Raw genomic sequence first — 16,601 nt, 5'->3', positions numbered from 1 at the left:
TGAGAGCATATTTCATGTTTACACCGGAGGGAACAAAACGAAAATGAAATTTTTTTTATTGTAAAGTAGGAAATAAATTTGAAAGAGCGTATTCTCCGACATATCGAGAGGTCTTACTGAAGTTGTTACTCATCATCAAAAAGGTTCATCCGGGGTCGTTGCACCGATTGAACAGTTGGAATGCGGGTAAATTCGCTTGACTTACAAACCCACATAAATCTGAATTTAGTTTTTATTTACTTATTAAAGCTTAATAATACTTATTAATACGTGAGGTTAGACATTAAAATTCATTTCATTTATTTTCCAATTTGTAATATTTTATACAAACTTAATCACCTCGTCTTTACTCAAACCTGTATAAAATTTTATTTCCAATTGACTCACTCTTGCAGAACAACTTGTTTCTTGGGTGTTGACGAACTTATTAGATTATATTATATACTCATTCGAAAATAAAAACGGCCCTCTGCCCTCATCCGTCTGTCTAATTACTTACAGTAATTCTGTCAATTCAGGCTATAGGCATCTGAATTTGTGCGAAGTCATAAGACTTTCAAAAGACTGGCATATTTAACACAGCAAAGCATGCAAAGCGTAGAAATCGTGTAACTATTAAAGGGAACATTGGAGAAGATAAAGAACAAGTGTAACAGAAAACTAAAATGGAATTAGTACCAAGTTTGAATATGAAAAGAATAGTAAAAGTCCGCAATGTATACAGCATTCCATAGTATTAACACTAAACTTAACAATATTTCGCGCGTACACACTTTCAGAATAGCAGGTCCAAGCAAATTCTCTTGAAAATCATACATTTTAAGCTGAAAACATACCTTTTAGTGTAGCGTGGATTATGAATAACTTAGTTGTTTTGCAACTACACATTTCAATTTGTTTATTAATGCATACTAAGGCATAAAAAGAAAATAACAATGGAAAGCCTAAGCTCTTGTCGATTTTATTGTATGTTCTTTTCTTTTTACTTTCCCTATCTTAACGTTTCGTTTGGGACGTGTAGTCGAACCAATAATTGCCAATTAGCCAAGTTTAGAGATTTCAATTTCAATATTAGTCGCAGAAGTATGCGACTAGACGTATAGACAGTGGTGGTTTTTGCAGAACTTACTATGATGGTTTACATTGCAAAGCCCTTTTCTGGCGAGAGAATGGATAATATTAGACGTTGCCTAAGCAATTTGCTTTGCTTTACCATCGATTTGGTTCAGATCTATGCCACTTTGAATACTAGCAACACACTTACTCAGGTTCTGAACTTTTCATGAACTATTCATCTTTTTCAAGTCATAGAGGATATGGTAAACTTCGAACAAAACTTAAAAATTACGAAATACTTTCCGATTGCAAATACTTTTCACAACAGAGAACGTGACATTAGCGTCCCCTGGCAAAATATTCGAAGAAAAAAATATTTCTTACACATTTAATGAGATCACCCATTTAAGACCGATTAGATAGTTTGGGTGATGGAAAATACGGTGCGCAAACTGCTTGACCTCGATGATCAAGAGAGACTTTACTGAAGCAGTCTGTCCGAAACGTTAATAGCATCTCATGTGGGATATAATATAAAATATTTTAAATATATTAAATGTATGTAAAAATGTATTTTATAAAGATGAATTGTTGCTTTTATTTAACTTACTTTAATTAGGAAATATTTCTTCATATCCCATCATATGTATTCATTTTCATTGAAATTTATTGAAGCATTTAATGTGTGCTGATATAAACGATGAAACGGAAACGAATAACATATTCTACCTAATGTTTGTTTTTTCCCCTACATGTACACTTACACTTATAACATAACCCATATTCGCTAAAATTTGTTTTTGCTTTGTAAACATTTAATACTGTATACGTCATGCCAAGAAAACAAAATTATAATCCCATAAAAATAATGGGTATAAAAACGAGACGCATTGAAATGGCTACTAATTCACAGCATTATTACTATTAATGATAACAGAAGCACTAGCAATCCCCGAGATATGTACTAATTCTTACTTTGAGAAATTTCTTAAGCGCTCTTGTCATTTAGTTCTCTCTGGAGACACTCTCGATTAGTATTTCATTCAATGCTATGAAAAGAGAAGAAGTCTTAATACTTTTTATTATTATATGCTGGATTGTACACAAAGTAAGCCAATATTAAAGAATTGTTTGATAATTTCGAATAACTGGTCTAACGTATCCAATCCATGGCAAATCAGGACAAGAAACACGACTTCTATTTTTCGCAAAAATGACCTCATAAGCAATAAGTTGCAACTATATTTGCTATAAATAGTAAATCCAATTACGATTGTATTCCGGAAGTTTTCTATAATCTCTTTGCTTTACAAATCCAAGGCAGTTTTTACTACTTCACGCAGTCGCCCTCGACTCGAATTTTATTTTTCAATTACAAAATGTAAACGAGCCATATAGACAGTGAAATGGAACGAATTTTTGATTAACAAACGATAACAGAAAGTTATTTTATGTCCAGAATTGCAAAAAACGTTTTCTCACCATTGCTTCTTTTCACATTTTTTAAATTAAAATTAAGTCTTTCCTTTCCATTTGATTCAAAAGGTAAGCATAGTTAATTATGTGTAATTGTGTATAAGATATCTACTTAAGATAATGAAGTCCGTCACAGTGTTGCTATTTGGGATCCACTAATTGCCTATCAATTCTGCTTACTACTGATAATCCCTTATGCAAATTTCAATTATTACTTATGTTTGAAACCGGAATTCTCTATGAACGAACTTGTACTTTACAAGCACTGGCTTGATTGATTGCATTAGCCTCTCTTAGTAGTAAACTGGAGCATGTACCACGAACGACGTACGTAAATGTGAAGCCCGAATTCGCCCATAGATGTCTCTAAGATTATGTGCAAAAGATATAGATGTCTAAGATTGTCTTTTTTTTGTAGATTTGACATTGGCAACACATATTGTAAGGCAACAGTATTTTTTACAGCATTGCGTTTTGTGGCGAACTCCCAAGCGTCAAAATTAGTGGACAGGTGCAGGCGTGCCATCTGTGAGACTGTCCGTTCAAGGGGAATTGCAAGCTGTAATAAGGATAACCGAGTCTAATTAGTTCTTTCGGGGGCGGCAAAGCTGGTGTTATGCCATCGCCTCCTACCATATCCAATCTAGGGAATTCCTCTTGTAATTTCCCCTTGTGCTAACCCTCTTATTTCCAACTGCCCCCCCCCCCCCATCCCCTCCAATTGCCACGCCCCAGACATCGACTGTGCTGATGATGAATTTTGCTTGCATAAGAATTCAATTTCTTTGCTCAATCTTTATTTCTTAATAGGTATGCCACGATAAATGTAAATAACTTGGTAGGCTAACACAATTTGAAATTATGATTAATCACTTTACTTACTACTTTACTTTTGTCTTCTATGTATAAAACAAAATTCATAAAAGTTTCTTATATTTTGTTCATTCAAAACATAAAGTTAACGTGTTCATATAGACCTTATATTTCACTTTTGCCCTATGATTCACTCCTGTGACCATTGAAAGTAAGGTACATCAACATCGATAGAAATTTTTTTTTTTTATTGCAAGCTCATTTTCCATTTGTTGCTGCATGTTTCTTCGTTTACATCCGTACTGGATATGTGTCTTTCAAGCATGCTTGTTTAAAATGAGGGCAGAAGCAACACGATCAGGCACAAACTTTTCCTTGACTGCATACTTATTCTTTTTTGCCTTTACAACGTCTAAATTTCACTTTCATCATTCAGCATGTACGTCCCTCGTTATAAACCAAAAAAAAAAAAAAAAAAAAAAATGCTTGTAATTTACTTAAACTTTTATTTTTTATTTTTTTTTAGATTCGCCATTTCGTGTTAAACCCTTTTTATGTACATATTGTCACATGTGCACTTATATTGGATATCTATTTTGCTTTTGCATTAGTATGTTTTGTGTGTTTAATATGCTTGATGAAGTTTTAGTTCTTGTTTCAATTTCATACCAAAGAATTGATTGACATGATTCTCTACGAGTTTTTTTTTTTGTTGATAAAATTTTCAATTTTACAAAAGCAAAACAAACTATTCCTTCTAATTGGTGAATCTTCCAATGTTCACTGCAAGATTTTAACTACCTGTGCATGTGATTTACGAGCTGTATTTGTATTCTGATTTGATGTGAAATTAGGAAATATTAATAAGTACCTTTTACCACTCGTACTGGTTAGCGTTGCACAATAATTGACAAATAAATATTTACTGATCACATTTTTTCAATTCCTTTCTTTTCTTTGCCTTTTTTTCCTGCAATAAAATTATTTGTTTAAGCGCATTAACCGTGCTGGCATAAGCTTTAGTTTTTTTTCTTCTTCATTTATTAGCTTGCCGTCATACATTTAGTACGGACATTCAGGCGATCGAAGTGAGTCCAACCATACTTAACAACCATACTTAATATGGACTTTTTGTTTATTTAATAAATAAACAAATTAAAGAAAACTATTGCATTTGTAGATAAGTCGTAGCACGACCAAATCGATGAATTAAGTGACTTGCATTTGTTTTTATGTCTCGATCGAGAACCTGACTTTCCACACACCAATATGCCAGAAACCAAAAAACCACATATCTGAAGAAAACAGCTCGATGGCTGGTTTGCCTCCAAAGAGTAACAGTGATTTTTTGGGATTCAAATTGTCAGCCAGGTGGGAAAAATGGTATAGCCAATAATCGGTAATAGTTCAAATAAAATATTTTTGATCCGTTTTATACAATGAGCAATAAAATACAATAAGACTTTTTTTAAAATTCCTGTTTTATATATACATGCTTGATAATTAATCAAAAATTGCAAGAAAATGTTTGCCTATTAGTGAAAATTTTCAATTTTGACTTGGACTGTTATCGGTGACTAAAGAGGAGTCAAAAGATTTAAATCGTACAGAGAAAATTTTTCTTTTTCCAACACGCACATAAAACTCTGCAAGATGTTAATAGAATCCTTCATCCTATGAACATATGGATATTCTAATGTCTGCTTAGATTTTGTATACGGCAGCACTCCTTTATAAGTATATAAACATATATGTGGGCATCGTACAAGCGAAGAAACAAACGAACGCACAAGCTAACGAACATGATTCAGCTAAGTAAGGAAGCAGGTGGGCAGACGGGCATTTATACAAGTTCTCCTTCTATTCGCATTTCTACCATTCATGTTGTGTATGTTTGCCATGTTTTTGTTGTTATTTTTATTATGACGACTACAAAGGCGATGAGGACGGTGCTGAGTTAGTTGAATTGGATGGATATGGTGGGTGATACTTGAGTTTGTTCCTTGCAATTTCCTGTTTGCCTCTTTGCCGTAAATGTTGCAGAAAGTTGAAGTTTTTGAAATTTCTGAAGGGCGTACTTCAATACACCGCGTGCTTTACTACCCTCTCACCATTACAAAATATGAATGCAGACACTGCAGGCAGTATTGCTCGTCTGTGCATATTGTGCATATGTGGTGTTCCAAAACGATTGTGTAATATTATGCACATAATGTTGTAACTCACTTGTTTGAAAACGTTGCGTCAATGTTCTCGTTTTAAGCGGCACACACCATATACGTCGTCATTTGCATGCACACACTTCACAACGACATAAGTTGTAATAGCAATAATAAGAAAGTTTTTTTTTTTTCTTTTTTCCTTTCTTAATCATGATGCTTTAAAGCAACTTATGGCGTAGCCACACCAGAAGCAGCAGCTTCATCAACAGTAACAGTATAATAATCATAATATGTTGTTGCGTTTGTTATAAATGTTATGTGCTCGTTGCGATACACAATAAAGCCAAAAGATGTCTAGATGGAAGTTGCTTTTTTTTACATTTGCGTTGTTGTTGCTGTTGTTGGTTTATTGACAAAAAGAGAATTTTTTATGTGTATGTGTGAAGTTGGATGAAAGCAGAACTTGTTGAAGGTTTGTGCATACAAAACGTTTGTAAACAAAAATGTTGTACGTTGTGTAAAGAGAGAGGTCTATATAAAGATGTTGTTAGCTGATTGCGCGTATAATTTACAATCTTAGGTTTACATCTGAAATCAACACAACATTTAATGTTAATTTCGAATTAAATTCGTTTTGTTGATGATGTTTGCCAACCCATCAAGACAAAAAGCTAAGTTTTTTAATATGTTTTTATACATTTCTTTATATTTCCTTTCTTTGCTGCTTCCATTACAGAAGCTTCCAATTACTTTGACACGCAGGGGCCTAACTTCTCACACGAGCCACCAAGTCGCATCGAATTTACGAATACCGCGGGTAGCATTGCTGACTGCATAGCACATGGCAATCCTCCACCGAATGTTGAGTGGTTAGATAAGGAGAACAATCCTATCACTTCCATCTCTAAGGTACTTTATATGCAACCATTAACGCGTCAGAGACACTTTTATATAAAAAAAACGCTCTGATCACAAGTGCAGTGATAATAATTTCGAATGAATTCACACACTTGAGTATGATGTAAATACATGACGACGTTTGTGTTTGTGGTTACTTCTTTGAATCGTTCATTATAATAAAAGTGTTTCTGTATATGTGAGCACATGATGAAAGATAAGCTTTAATTTGCTATTAATTTTTTCATACAACATGTTAAGCAATTGAAAATGAATATTTTTCTCGCAGGTTCGCCATATTCTAGCTAATGGTTCTTTATATTTTCCACCTTTCGAAGCTGAAGAGTTCCGTCAAGATGTACATTGGTCGGTATACAGATGTGTGGTAAACAATGCCGTTGGCTCTATAGTGTCGCGGGACGTTATTGTTAAAGCTGGTAAGCATGTTAAAATTTATTCTGTGATATTTGAGAAATTCAACCCATATCAGCTTACAAGAAATAAATAAAGAAAATGTATTCGCTGAAGAGCTTTTTAAATTTCAACTGAATTGTACGGTTTTGTTCGAACAGAAAACTTTTCATATGAAATACAAAAGAAGTCATAATTGGTGAATCGATCCTGAATTGTTTTTGATGGGTTAAAAAAAAATTACAGAAAAAGAGTAAGAGAGTTGACGATGCAATGAAATTTAAGGGTTGATGTTCACCCAATATAGGACAAGTGCAAAACTTGTACTAAGAAAAAAGTTAGTAAATAAGCAAAGGAAAAGAGGTACCAATAGATGAACCTTACTCTCATACAGATGAATTGAATTTACATCGTCAATTTATAACAAGTGAGATGATTTAATCGGACGAGTTTCATAGAATCATAGGTAATTTATAAGAGCATCCCTCAGTTTGCAAGCCAAACCTGCAAGAGAGAGGGTCTATTCCAAGACAAAAACACCAGAATTAAAGTTTGGTTATGGTCCAAACCTTCCCATAGCGGCGAAGCGAGGTCTACCAAACACCTCTAATTATTTAAATGCTCCGCGTTTGGGGATAACCATAACAACCACGGGTACTCCCCGAAAGGACGCACTCAAGCCGTTTGTCCTCACTCATCGAATAAAAACGAACAATATTCCATTTCCAGCGTCTTAAGACAAGAACAAAGCTTACAAAAACCATTCAATATTGTCTAGTTTATGTTTGTACATACAGGCTTCCAACTAGGTTTCTTTCACGGTATAAGTAAGTGCAAGCTTACCCCTTAACAGTTCTGACCAGCACCAATTTTCGATCCGTGTTTAACCGATGCAACCACCTCTACCCGCTTAAGCCGGTACACGTGACATTGAACGAGCAGGCAACTTGACTCCCGTGGATTCTACAGTTTTGCGTCTACAATGCTTTACAATTGTCGACATTAAGTTTATACACTTGCATGTGGATTATCCGAATCCATACATTGTGGAAAATTCTTCAACTACTCCGCCAGGTAGGATTTGTTGTACAAGGAGCAAATGTCAAGCCACACAATTCTCGCGTCAGGATCTTTAGCCCTTTTAATAATTCCGAATTCTTAGCGGGAAAGTCTGCACTCAGTCGACCCGTAACACTCTTCATGACCCTCCAAGGCAAGGACCCCCATCGCCGTGGAGGCGTTACTCTCACGCAGTTAAAAATTGATAAAAGTCAACAGGAAGATTACATTCTGCAGGGTTTTTTACATAGCACTACGTTCAAAGAAAAAAAAAAAGCGCCGTTCAAATATTAAAGGTTAGTTATTTTATACGTAAGGGGTATATGAAATTAGTGCGAATATATGTAACGGTAAGTAGAACTTCAACTAAACTCTCCTTTTTTTTATACGTGTCAAAAATGAGTCTGACTCGATCTAAGCCTGTCTGCCAACCTGTGCGACTGCCCGCCTGTTCTTACTTCCCTCTGTTCATATATTTTTGTATTCAACCTACAGATCATCACTTGTGCGACATTTTGAGGAAATTGGATACTCTAACGTGTTTTGGTCCTACGCCAAAGCTTATTGAAAATAAGTTAGAACGGACAGATTTTTCCATCATTCCCCATATAACGTCTTATTTTGATATATCATTATAATAGAGAAATTTGTGATTTGCAAAATTCCTTCACGAAAATCAATGAACGATAGCGTTTTGGCACTCTACATTAACGTGAAAAATTTAAATCGGATGTGGCAATTTTTTGAGCCATTTCCAATAAAATCGTTTCTGCGAAAACTGAAAATTTTATATGTAAAAAGGTCTAATTTCCGATAATTCCTAACCAAAATTGCTCCACAACACTAATTTGACATAGAGAGCTTAGAGATTAACATTACGGAATCTGGACGATGTAAGTGTATATATTGGATCCCACCGTCATTCGCTTGCAAAATAGGCTTTTATAAGGCAAAAATATCCAATTTTTGATATTCTATGGTCAAAATTGGACACTACTACATATAAAGAAAAATAAGCTCTTAAACGCCAAAGAAGTCCATATCAGTTTCATATCATTTGATAAAAATTTGTCCGTAATATGACATAAAAATTAATTATCAAGATCAAGTTTGAACCACATTTGGATATTTTTTAGGCTCCGTTCCATATAATGACTTTCATAATCAGTAAGCACTTTGACAAAAAAGTTTAATTATTAATATTTTATAATGAAAACGGGTCCAAATGGTGGGGGGATCATAGATCTAGTTTTTTCATCCTGTCTGGCATAGGTGTTATTGTAAAAAGTAAGTTTTTATATGGCGACAAGTGTAGTTTGTAATTTTTTGTGCCGAAACCGGGTAAAAAGAAGTGAAATTTTTAATAAATATTTTAAGTTTGCTAAATTTAAATAGCACCAGTTGACGTTTTTGGCATCTTTCAATATAAGTGTTTTCATTAAAAGTGTTTTAATTAAAAATACTAAGGGTATCTAATAATAATGAAAAACGGGTACAATCAAAGGTATACAAATGAAAGGTTCAGGAATGGTAGAGAAGCAGATGAACGCGTAACTGATCTTGGAAGTGCATCAATTTCAAGCATTGACCTATCACTGGTGTTATTCATCAGTTAAACATTGAAGCTTTCAATTGGAGCAATTCAATGAGCTTTAAACTGATATTTGTAGTCGCCTCCGTTTGTCTCCTTCTACTTTTTCGAAACTAATCGACGCAAAGAGCTTATCACACGTTCATGTTTTAGGGAATTCAAATTAGGTGAGAGTAGGTAAAGACCAAACCTAATGAATACAATTCGCAAATTCGCACTTTTATGAACTTAAGTTTTACCTGCGCATCATTTGATGGACAAGCTGGTGCATTACCCTTAGCAATCAAAATTGTTTCCTTTTTTAAATGTCGCCATGGCTTCTTGATTTCGTTGTTAAGCGCATCCAATAACACTGAATCATGTAAGCCGGGTTTCGTTCTAATCTTTTCAAAGTAGTCTATTACATATGTGCCATGAGCGTTATGGAGAACACTCGACAATGTTCATTTTTTCGATTCTTTATGTGATTCCGATGCATGGCAGTCAATCCCACTTTTACTATGGCTAGGTATCAATAAAGAAGCTCACATAAATTACGCCTACATATCTTCTTCTTTGAAGTAACCAGCTAAACGCGTTGTTTATCGATTTTGAATATTTCACATTTTGCATAACATTTTTCTGCATATTCGGTGCAAAATGTTGGGCATAGGCCCAAATGAGCTTTGTATGACCACAACTAGCTTACGTACTATCGATTTTGTCGATTTCGTCGAATACTTTATCTATAATCTCTCAATCCTTGCTGCTTTTGTAAACTCAATTTTGCAATCCGAATGGTTTTCATCACTTATATTTGCGCAACGATATCTAGGGTAGTTAATCATTTTATCTAAAAAGGCAGATTCCTCATAATTTTTACCGAGCCTTTCCTTTACTTTCTTTTGTTGTTTCACATTACAATAATATAGCCTCCAATCCCAGCACAAAGTTCACTTTTTTCCATGGTAAAAGAATTAACTGAAGTCAGGACAGCCCTCAAACAAGTGCTAACTTGCCGAATGCCGTGAAATATGAGTTTTGGTCGTCTCGAAGTTTGTTTTAGCTAAAAGCACTAAAAGAATTTCTTTCTATTTGGTGGACTCTTCCATTCGCTGCCTTAGTTACTAAGCGTTTCCATATTCGATGCGCTTTCATATTATTTTTTAAACGCAAGAGTTCATTTCAAACTTGGCCGAAAGTACTTATACTTATATTGGAGCACTTGCATTCCCTTCGAACGAGTGCTTAATATATACACAACATGCGTGGTATACGACGATACAAACGGCGACGGATGTCATTTGATATTTCCATTGTAAAATTTGATATGATCTCATGAGATGGTTAATTTAATTTCACTTTTGGAAGTTAAAGTTTGTATAGAGCTGTGCTAAATATAACGCTAGTCTAATAGATGGAATATCGTGTGATCTGAAAAAGCAAGATTCTCATAAGTCTTATAGCGAGAGTCATGCACTAGTAGTCATCCATATGACGGGCGCGTATTCATTATTCACTGACTATTTAGACGCGCTTACGCCCATGCTTACACCTTAGCAGCTCCTTAATAAAAGTAGACATTAATTAATACGATTAAAATGCTTTCACCAATGCCTTTGGGTCCATTTATAGAGCTTACAATGTAACTAATTAAAAAACTGCATCGTATGCAAATATATTTAAATTAAATAATATTTGGTACATATTTTCAGTGGTTAATCAACGTTATGAACCGGAAGTACAAAATCCTGGTGGTTTTATTGGTAGCAATGTATTAATCAAATGCAATATACCGTCATTTGTAAAGGAGTACGTGACGGTGACGTCTTGGTTGCAAGAACCCAATTTCAATATATACCCGTCACTGGAAGGAGGTAATTGTAATAAATCAAAAAGAAAAAGTGTGACTTTTTTTTAATTGATTATACGGTTTGTAATGCAATTTAGCAAAAATGAAAATAATTTTATGTTCTCTTCCTTCTTTACGGGCGTTATGAATAAAATTGAAATTCTTCTGAATCCGTTGTACTAAAGATGGAAAAAATCATATGCTGCCAACTGGTGAATTATTGGTGTACAATATTACAAGGGCGGATGCTCTTAAAATATATCGCTGTCGTACACATCATAAACTGACACAGGACTCCGTTGTGAGCGGTAATGTGGGAAAAATTCAACTGACCGGTAAGGTACTTCTTGTCGCTAGTTGGAGGATATTTGTTAAAGTATTTTACTGTTTTTCTTTTTTGTCATTTTTCTAAAGAAATGCGCGAACTGGTACCCCCCATAATGAACGAGAAACGCTTGAGTATTACGGCACGAGTTGGCGATCCGGTGGTTGTGCCATGTGTGGCATACGCAAATCCCAAACCTGTATATCGGTAAGTCACATATTTCATTTTTCATTAAATTGTTTTTGTACATAACTTTTTAAGCGGATGTGCTTTTGGTTGTCTGTGCTACTAGTTACAAAAAATCAAAACAAAAAGCTTTATATAATAAAGTGTAAAACTGACAGAATGCAAAACATGGCGAAATAAGTAAGTGAGCGAACAATTTAAGTTTATAGGGAGAGTGTGTTTATGTAGGCAAATTTTTATGCCACCAACACCAAAAAGGTTGTAATGAATCTTGTTTTACGAGTGTTAGTTGTTGCGCGTCTCTAGTTTGCATGCATCATTTATTCATAGAAGGTGCACATAACGTAATTTTTATAATTTGTTGAAAACTTTTCTCTTTTTCACATAAGTCGGCCAACTTTTGGCTTAAAACGTATAGAAGTTTTTTGTCTCTATCTACATATTTTTATGTTCTATCACCAGCTTTCACTTCATATATTTTTTAACCAATACTTAGAGAAATGTGACAGTTGTGACAGTTGGCCCAATAACCTAATAACGGGTGTCGCGTGTGCTTTACCCATAGGATCTTTTCATAGGGTCGTTGTTGAAACATTACATTCTCTTCCGTCAATTTATGATCTGTAACGATAGGAGAAGAGCTTGCCTTCTTTTATGTGAGCAATCACTCGAGAGGATATTCCCTGCACGTGTACTATGGTGATGGTCAGAAAGAAGTGGGGAGGAAGAAAGTGGATAGGTTCGTACTACAAGTACGACCACACAAAAATCGTATTTAAAGTATAGTCTACCGCACTGAGGACTATCGCTGGTTATAGTCGCGCTTCTTATTTATCTTGCTATGCGTTAGCCCATTAGATTCTCTTCCAATCGGCATATATGTTAGACAATCTGGCAGTGATTTTTAGATTCCACTTAGTTCTTAGTTAATGCGAAAGTATACTGAGGTTAATCTACCCGAACTAACATCGTCACTCAAGATTTTCGCGAAAGCTTCATATCTACATGAATTTAGCTATGAAAGTACATCGTTTGGCCATCCAAACGATCCAAAAAAACGATCTGTAGAGAAATGAAAAAATATTTCTACCATATCGGGCTTATTCTCGTAAACGCAAAAGGTTTGGTTCGTACAGTTCTACTTACTTGTAATAAGTGATCTGCGGGAACATTAATATATTAAGAAAAATGAAATATCACTTATCTTAAAAGTCCAATACAATGCTTCAGATTATTAACATTTAAATTTTATTTGTTTATTTTTATTTGTTTAACATGTCTTCATTTATTATTGCTTCGTTAAACCACCTTTACTTTAATAAAGTGTGCGTTTTTATTAAACTGGAGAGACCACTATAAATTAAGCAAAAAACAAACATTTTTTATGGCGTTCAACATTCTAGAATATATGAAAAAAAATCCCCATTGGAAAGAAATTTTTTAGCAATGCAGCAAAGAGCGTCTGCAAAAATTCTCTCTGGTGGGAGCACGCGGCTTAAAGTTTAACCGTGCACTTCTCTAAGCGGCTAACAGGAAACATTACTTAAAAGCATTTCAAAGCAAAACGAATAAGAATATTATATTCGGTCGTGACCGAATCTTTTATACCCTTCACAACTACCCTCAAAAGACAAAAAAGTGAAAGGAATAAATTTTCATGCTCTATAACGTGGAGTGGGATTTCTTTTCTTTTCAAAATAAAAGTTTTCGTTTTTGGAGCGCGGGCGTTGTAGGCGCGTCCTTTGAAAAGCTTAAGTCACTTCCAAACTCTCTTGCAAATTTGTAGGCGATATCCCCATTTTCGCTAACGTTAGAATGTTTACAAAAGATTCTGCACGGTTGGACAGGCGGACAGACAAACAGACAAGAATTTGTACACTTTTTGGTATTTTTGAAGCTTGTTCCTGCGTATTGTAAAGATATTTTATTAAATTTTGATACATTACAATATTGGGTCGGTGGGGCAATTTTTTCCATTTTTGTACAGGTGCTACGCCGTAGTCCAAAGAATACACGTTCAAAGTTTTGTAAATTTATCAATTTTTTTTTCCTTTTGAAAAACAGAAGTGTTCTCAGTTTACTTGGTGCTGTGGCTGTCTGCTTCAACCGATTTAGCTCATTTTCAACGCCAACTTGAGTGCAGGAACTCCTAATGTTTCTGCAAATTTGAAGTCGATAGCTTCATCTTTACGGCCACGAAAATGTTTACAACAGATATTACACAGACCGATAGACGGACATGGTAAAACCGATTTAGAATGGGACGCTGATCAAGAATATGTGCACTTCGTGAGCTTTGCGTTAACATACATACATTTGACAAAATGAACATACTCCCCATTCTTCGGTGATAGGTAGAAAAGTAGTATAGGTTCGTCGAGGCTACCGTTAAATCGATTGAGGTTGCGAGCGATTCAAAAGATCCCAATGTCTCTCTTTAAATCTTCGTGGAGAAAGTATGACGGGAAATATTTGAATATGTCAGTGCATTTCTATTCTCTTAAAATTGAAGTGTAATTGGAAGAGTTAATGAAAAGAAATACTTTTATAAAGAAATTACAAGACTTTAAATTTTGAAGGAAGCCGCGCCAACATTGACTGCTACTAGGGCTTCGTCTCTGCTTGGATGGGTGCGAATGATCTTAAGATGAAGTGAAAACATGTGGTGATTTGTCGGCTCGCGAGTACACATCGAAATCTTGTCCTGAGAGTAGATGGTGGAAATGTTGAGATTGTTTTCAGCTTAGAATGCCTGAGGATAATTATCAATGTTACGCTTCGACAGACATATAAACTCCCTGTGGGTCAATTTTCCTTGAATTTCCGTACGCCCATTGGAATTAAAACTAGAGCGGTCAGCACATTAATTATTCCACTTAGTTACTAAGCGTTCTCCTTGAGGAAATGTGCCTTATCTCAGATTATGTTCCGTGTTTTTTAGATTGCTCCATCCTTAGTTTTATGAAAGGTAGACTTCTGCTTAGCCTTTATGACATTATTGTGCGGCAAGGAAGGGAGGAGTTTCTTAATTTTTTTCTTTTAGTGGGTCGGCATTTATGGTTCCTCGAGTTGCGTTCAACAATTTTCATTGCATTCATTTCATTTTTTTACAATACCTTTACAATCATATTCTCTACTGAAATACGGGCGACGCGGGAAAATTTAAACAAAAGCTTTTAACGAAAGCTTGCCATATTTTGCGTCATATATTGGACTTGTTCATTTAAATACTGGGGAATCAAGCAAAAATGCGTATAGGCATGCGTTATAGATTAACTGGTATATTTTTTTAGATTCAACTTTACAATGCATCGCCTGGAGCTTCTTAAATACAAGATGCCTCGCGAACGTAGCCGCTGTGTTGCATTTTTAACATATTAAAAACAAAAGTATCATTTTAATACTTAAATGTGTCGTCAGTAACCTCATCACTCTGTTGGATTTCCCTCCATCCAAAAAAATGCTTTCGTTTTGGGCTGTTGCGGTGGGCACTCCCCTTAAATAAAATTAACAAAAAATTAGTTAAACAAGGTTAAATTTATGAGGGTTTGGCGAGGAGGAGAAGAAGAAGAACGAATTTCCTTTCAACTAAATCTTTTACAAAGCTTAATAAGACACGAAATTTTTGGTATTCTTCTACGCAAATAAAGAGCAGTTTGTCCCGTTAAAAATGCTATCCACAAATAGGGTGGGCAATCAAGATTCGTTTTGAGTTAAATGTAATTTATTTGTCTTCCGTAAATCACGGATTTGTTCTTTTTTTGGCGCAAGATAACATTTAACTTTTTATAGTGTTTATAGTGAACTCGATGTTATGACCGTCGACAACGAATATCACGTAAATATAATGAAGAAGGTGATGTAATTAACGATGACAATGAAGATAATTGCTTTCAATTGTAAAAGTCATCGGTTTTTACAGTAAGATTAACATGCTTGCTTTATCTTGCATGCTTTCAGCAAATTCAAGCTACTAGCCCATTGGCAATGAGAAATATTACGCGCCCATTAGGCAATTCTTAAGCAGCTAAAGGGCATAGCATTATGGCGGGCAAAAAAAACTGGCGATGTTTTAACGACTAATTAAGTAATTAGGTAATTGCTTTAAATAATAATAAAAACAAGATGCTTAGCATAAGTGTTTATCTGATTCTGTTCTGCAATTTTTCAGAAGTTTACGCGCTAAGCCAAACATCCAAATATCTATTAAGTTTGTGCGGACGCATTCGGCTGTTCTCACCTACATAGTCGATTTAGAATTATTTCCCGAATCTCGCGTATGTCCATGTGTTCTTGTATTCACACTAGCGGTCGCAAATTTTCAAGATATTTTCCTAACATATGATAGACTGACCTATTTTGACTTAAGAATGAATGCTATTGAGAAGGGCCTCGAGCGAATCATTTTTGCGAATTTTTTTTTGTAAAAGCCTACTTTCAAAAAGTTATTGTATGAAAAATTGTCGTGACTTTTAATATTACTTAAGAAAAGTCAGGGAAAAGGAGTAGTAAACAAATGCAAAGAATGTGGATAAGGTGGGGCCTATTTTCAAACCCCCTTCAATGTAAACGTTCTAAGAAAATACGCGCCTTCTTATGACGGCAACTTGTAATTCTAAAATTGTCCGATGAAAATTGATATAAACGGTTGATACGAAGAATTAGTTGTCAAAAGAAGAGTGCATCTTGCAGTAGCTTTAGTTATTAATAAGTTACTTCTTCATCTAAAGTAAAAAACAAAGAATATTCAACAAAGCTTGCCTCGTTTCAAAAATGTTATCATTGATACTCTTA

At 34.8% G+C, this 16,601-nt stretch overlaps 1 protein-coding gene across 1 annotated transcript in view; it reads left to right on the top strand.

Annotated features, from left to right (window-relative positions):
* The window catches only part of LOC119640364 (Down syndrome cell adhesion molecule-like protein 1 homolog), a 77,744-nt gene that overhangs the window by 21,977 nt on the left and 39,166 nt on the right, over positions 1 to 16,601 (top strand). Inside the window, 5 exon segments of the mRNA XM_038038330.1 lie at positions 6,244 to 6,416; positions 6,694 to 6,841; positions 11,160 to 11,321; positions 11,482 to 11,631; positions 11,711 to 11,828. Coding sequence (XP_037894258.1) covers positions 6,244 to 6,416; positions 6,694 to 6,841; positions 11,160 to 11,321; positions 11,482 to 11,631; positions 11,711 to 11,828 — 751 coding nt within the window.

The sequence above is a fragment of the Glossina fuscipes genome, unplaced genomic scaffold (genome assembly GCF_014805625.2).
Source record: "Glossina fuscipes isolate IAEA_lab_2018 unplaced genomic scaffold, Yale_Gfus_2 121, whole genome shotgun sequence".
In the NCBI taxonomy this organism is placed as follows: domain Eukaryota; kingdom Metazoa; phylum Arthropoda; class Insecta; order Diptera; family Glossinidae; genus Glossina; species Glossina fuscipes.
The sequence above is the reverse complement of the archived record's forward strand: the minus strand, read 5'-3'. Positions and strand labels throughout refer to the sequence as shown.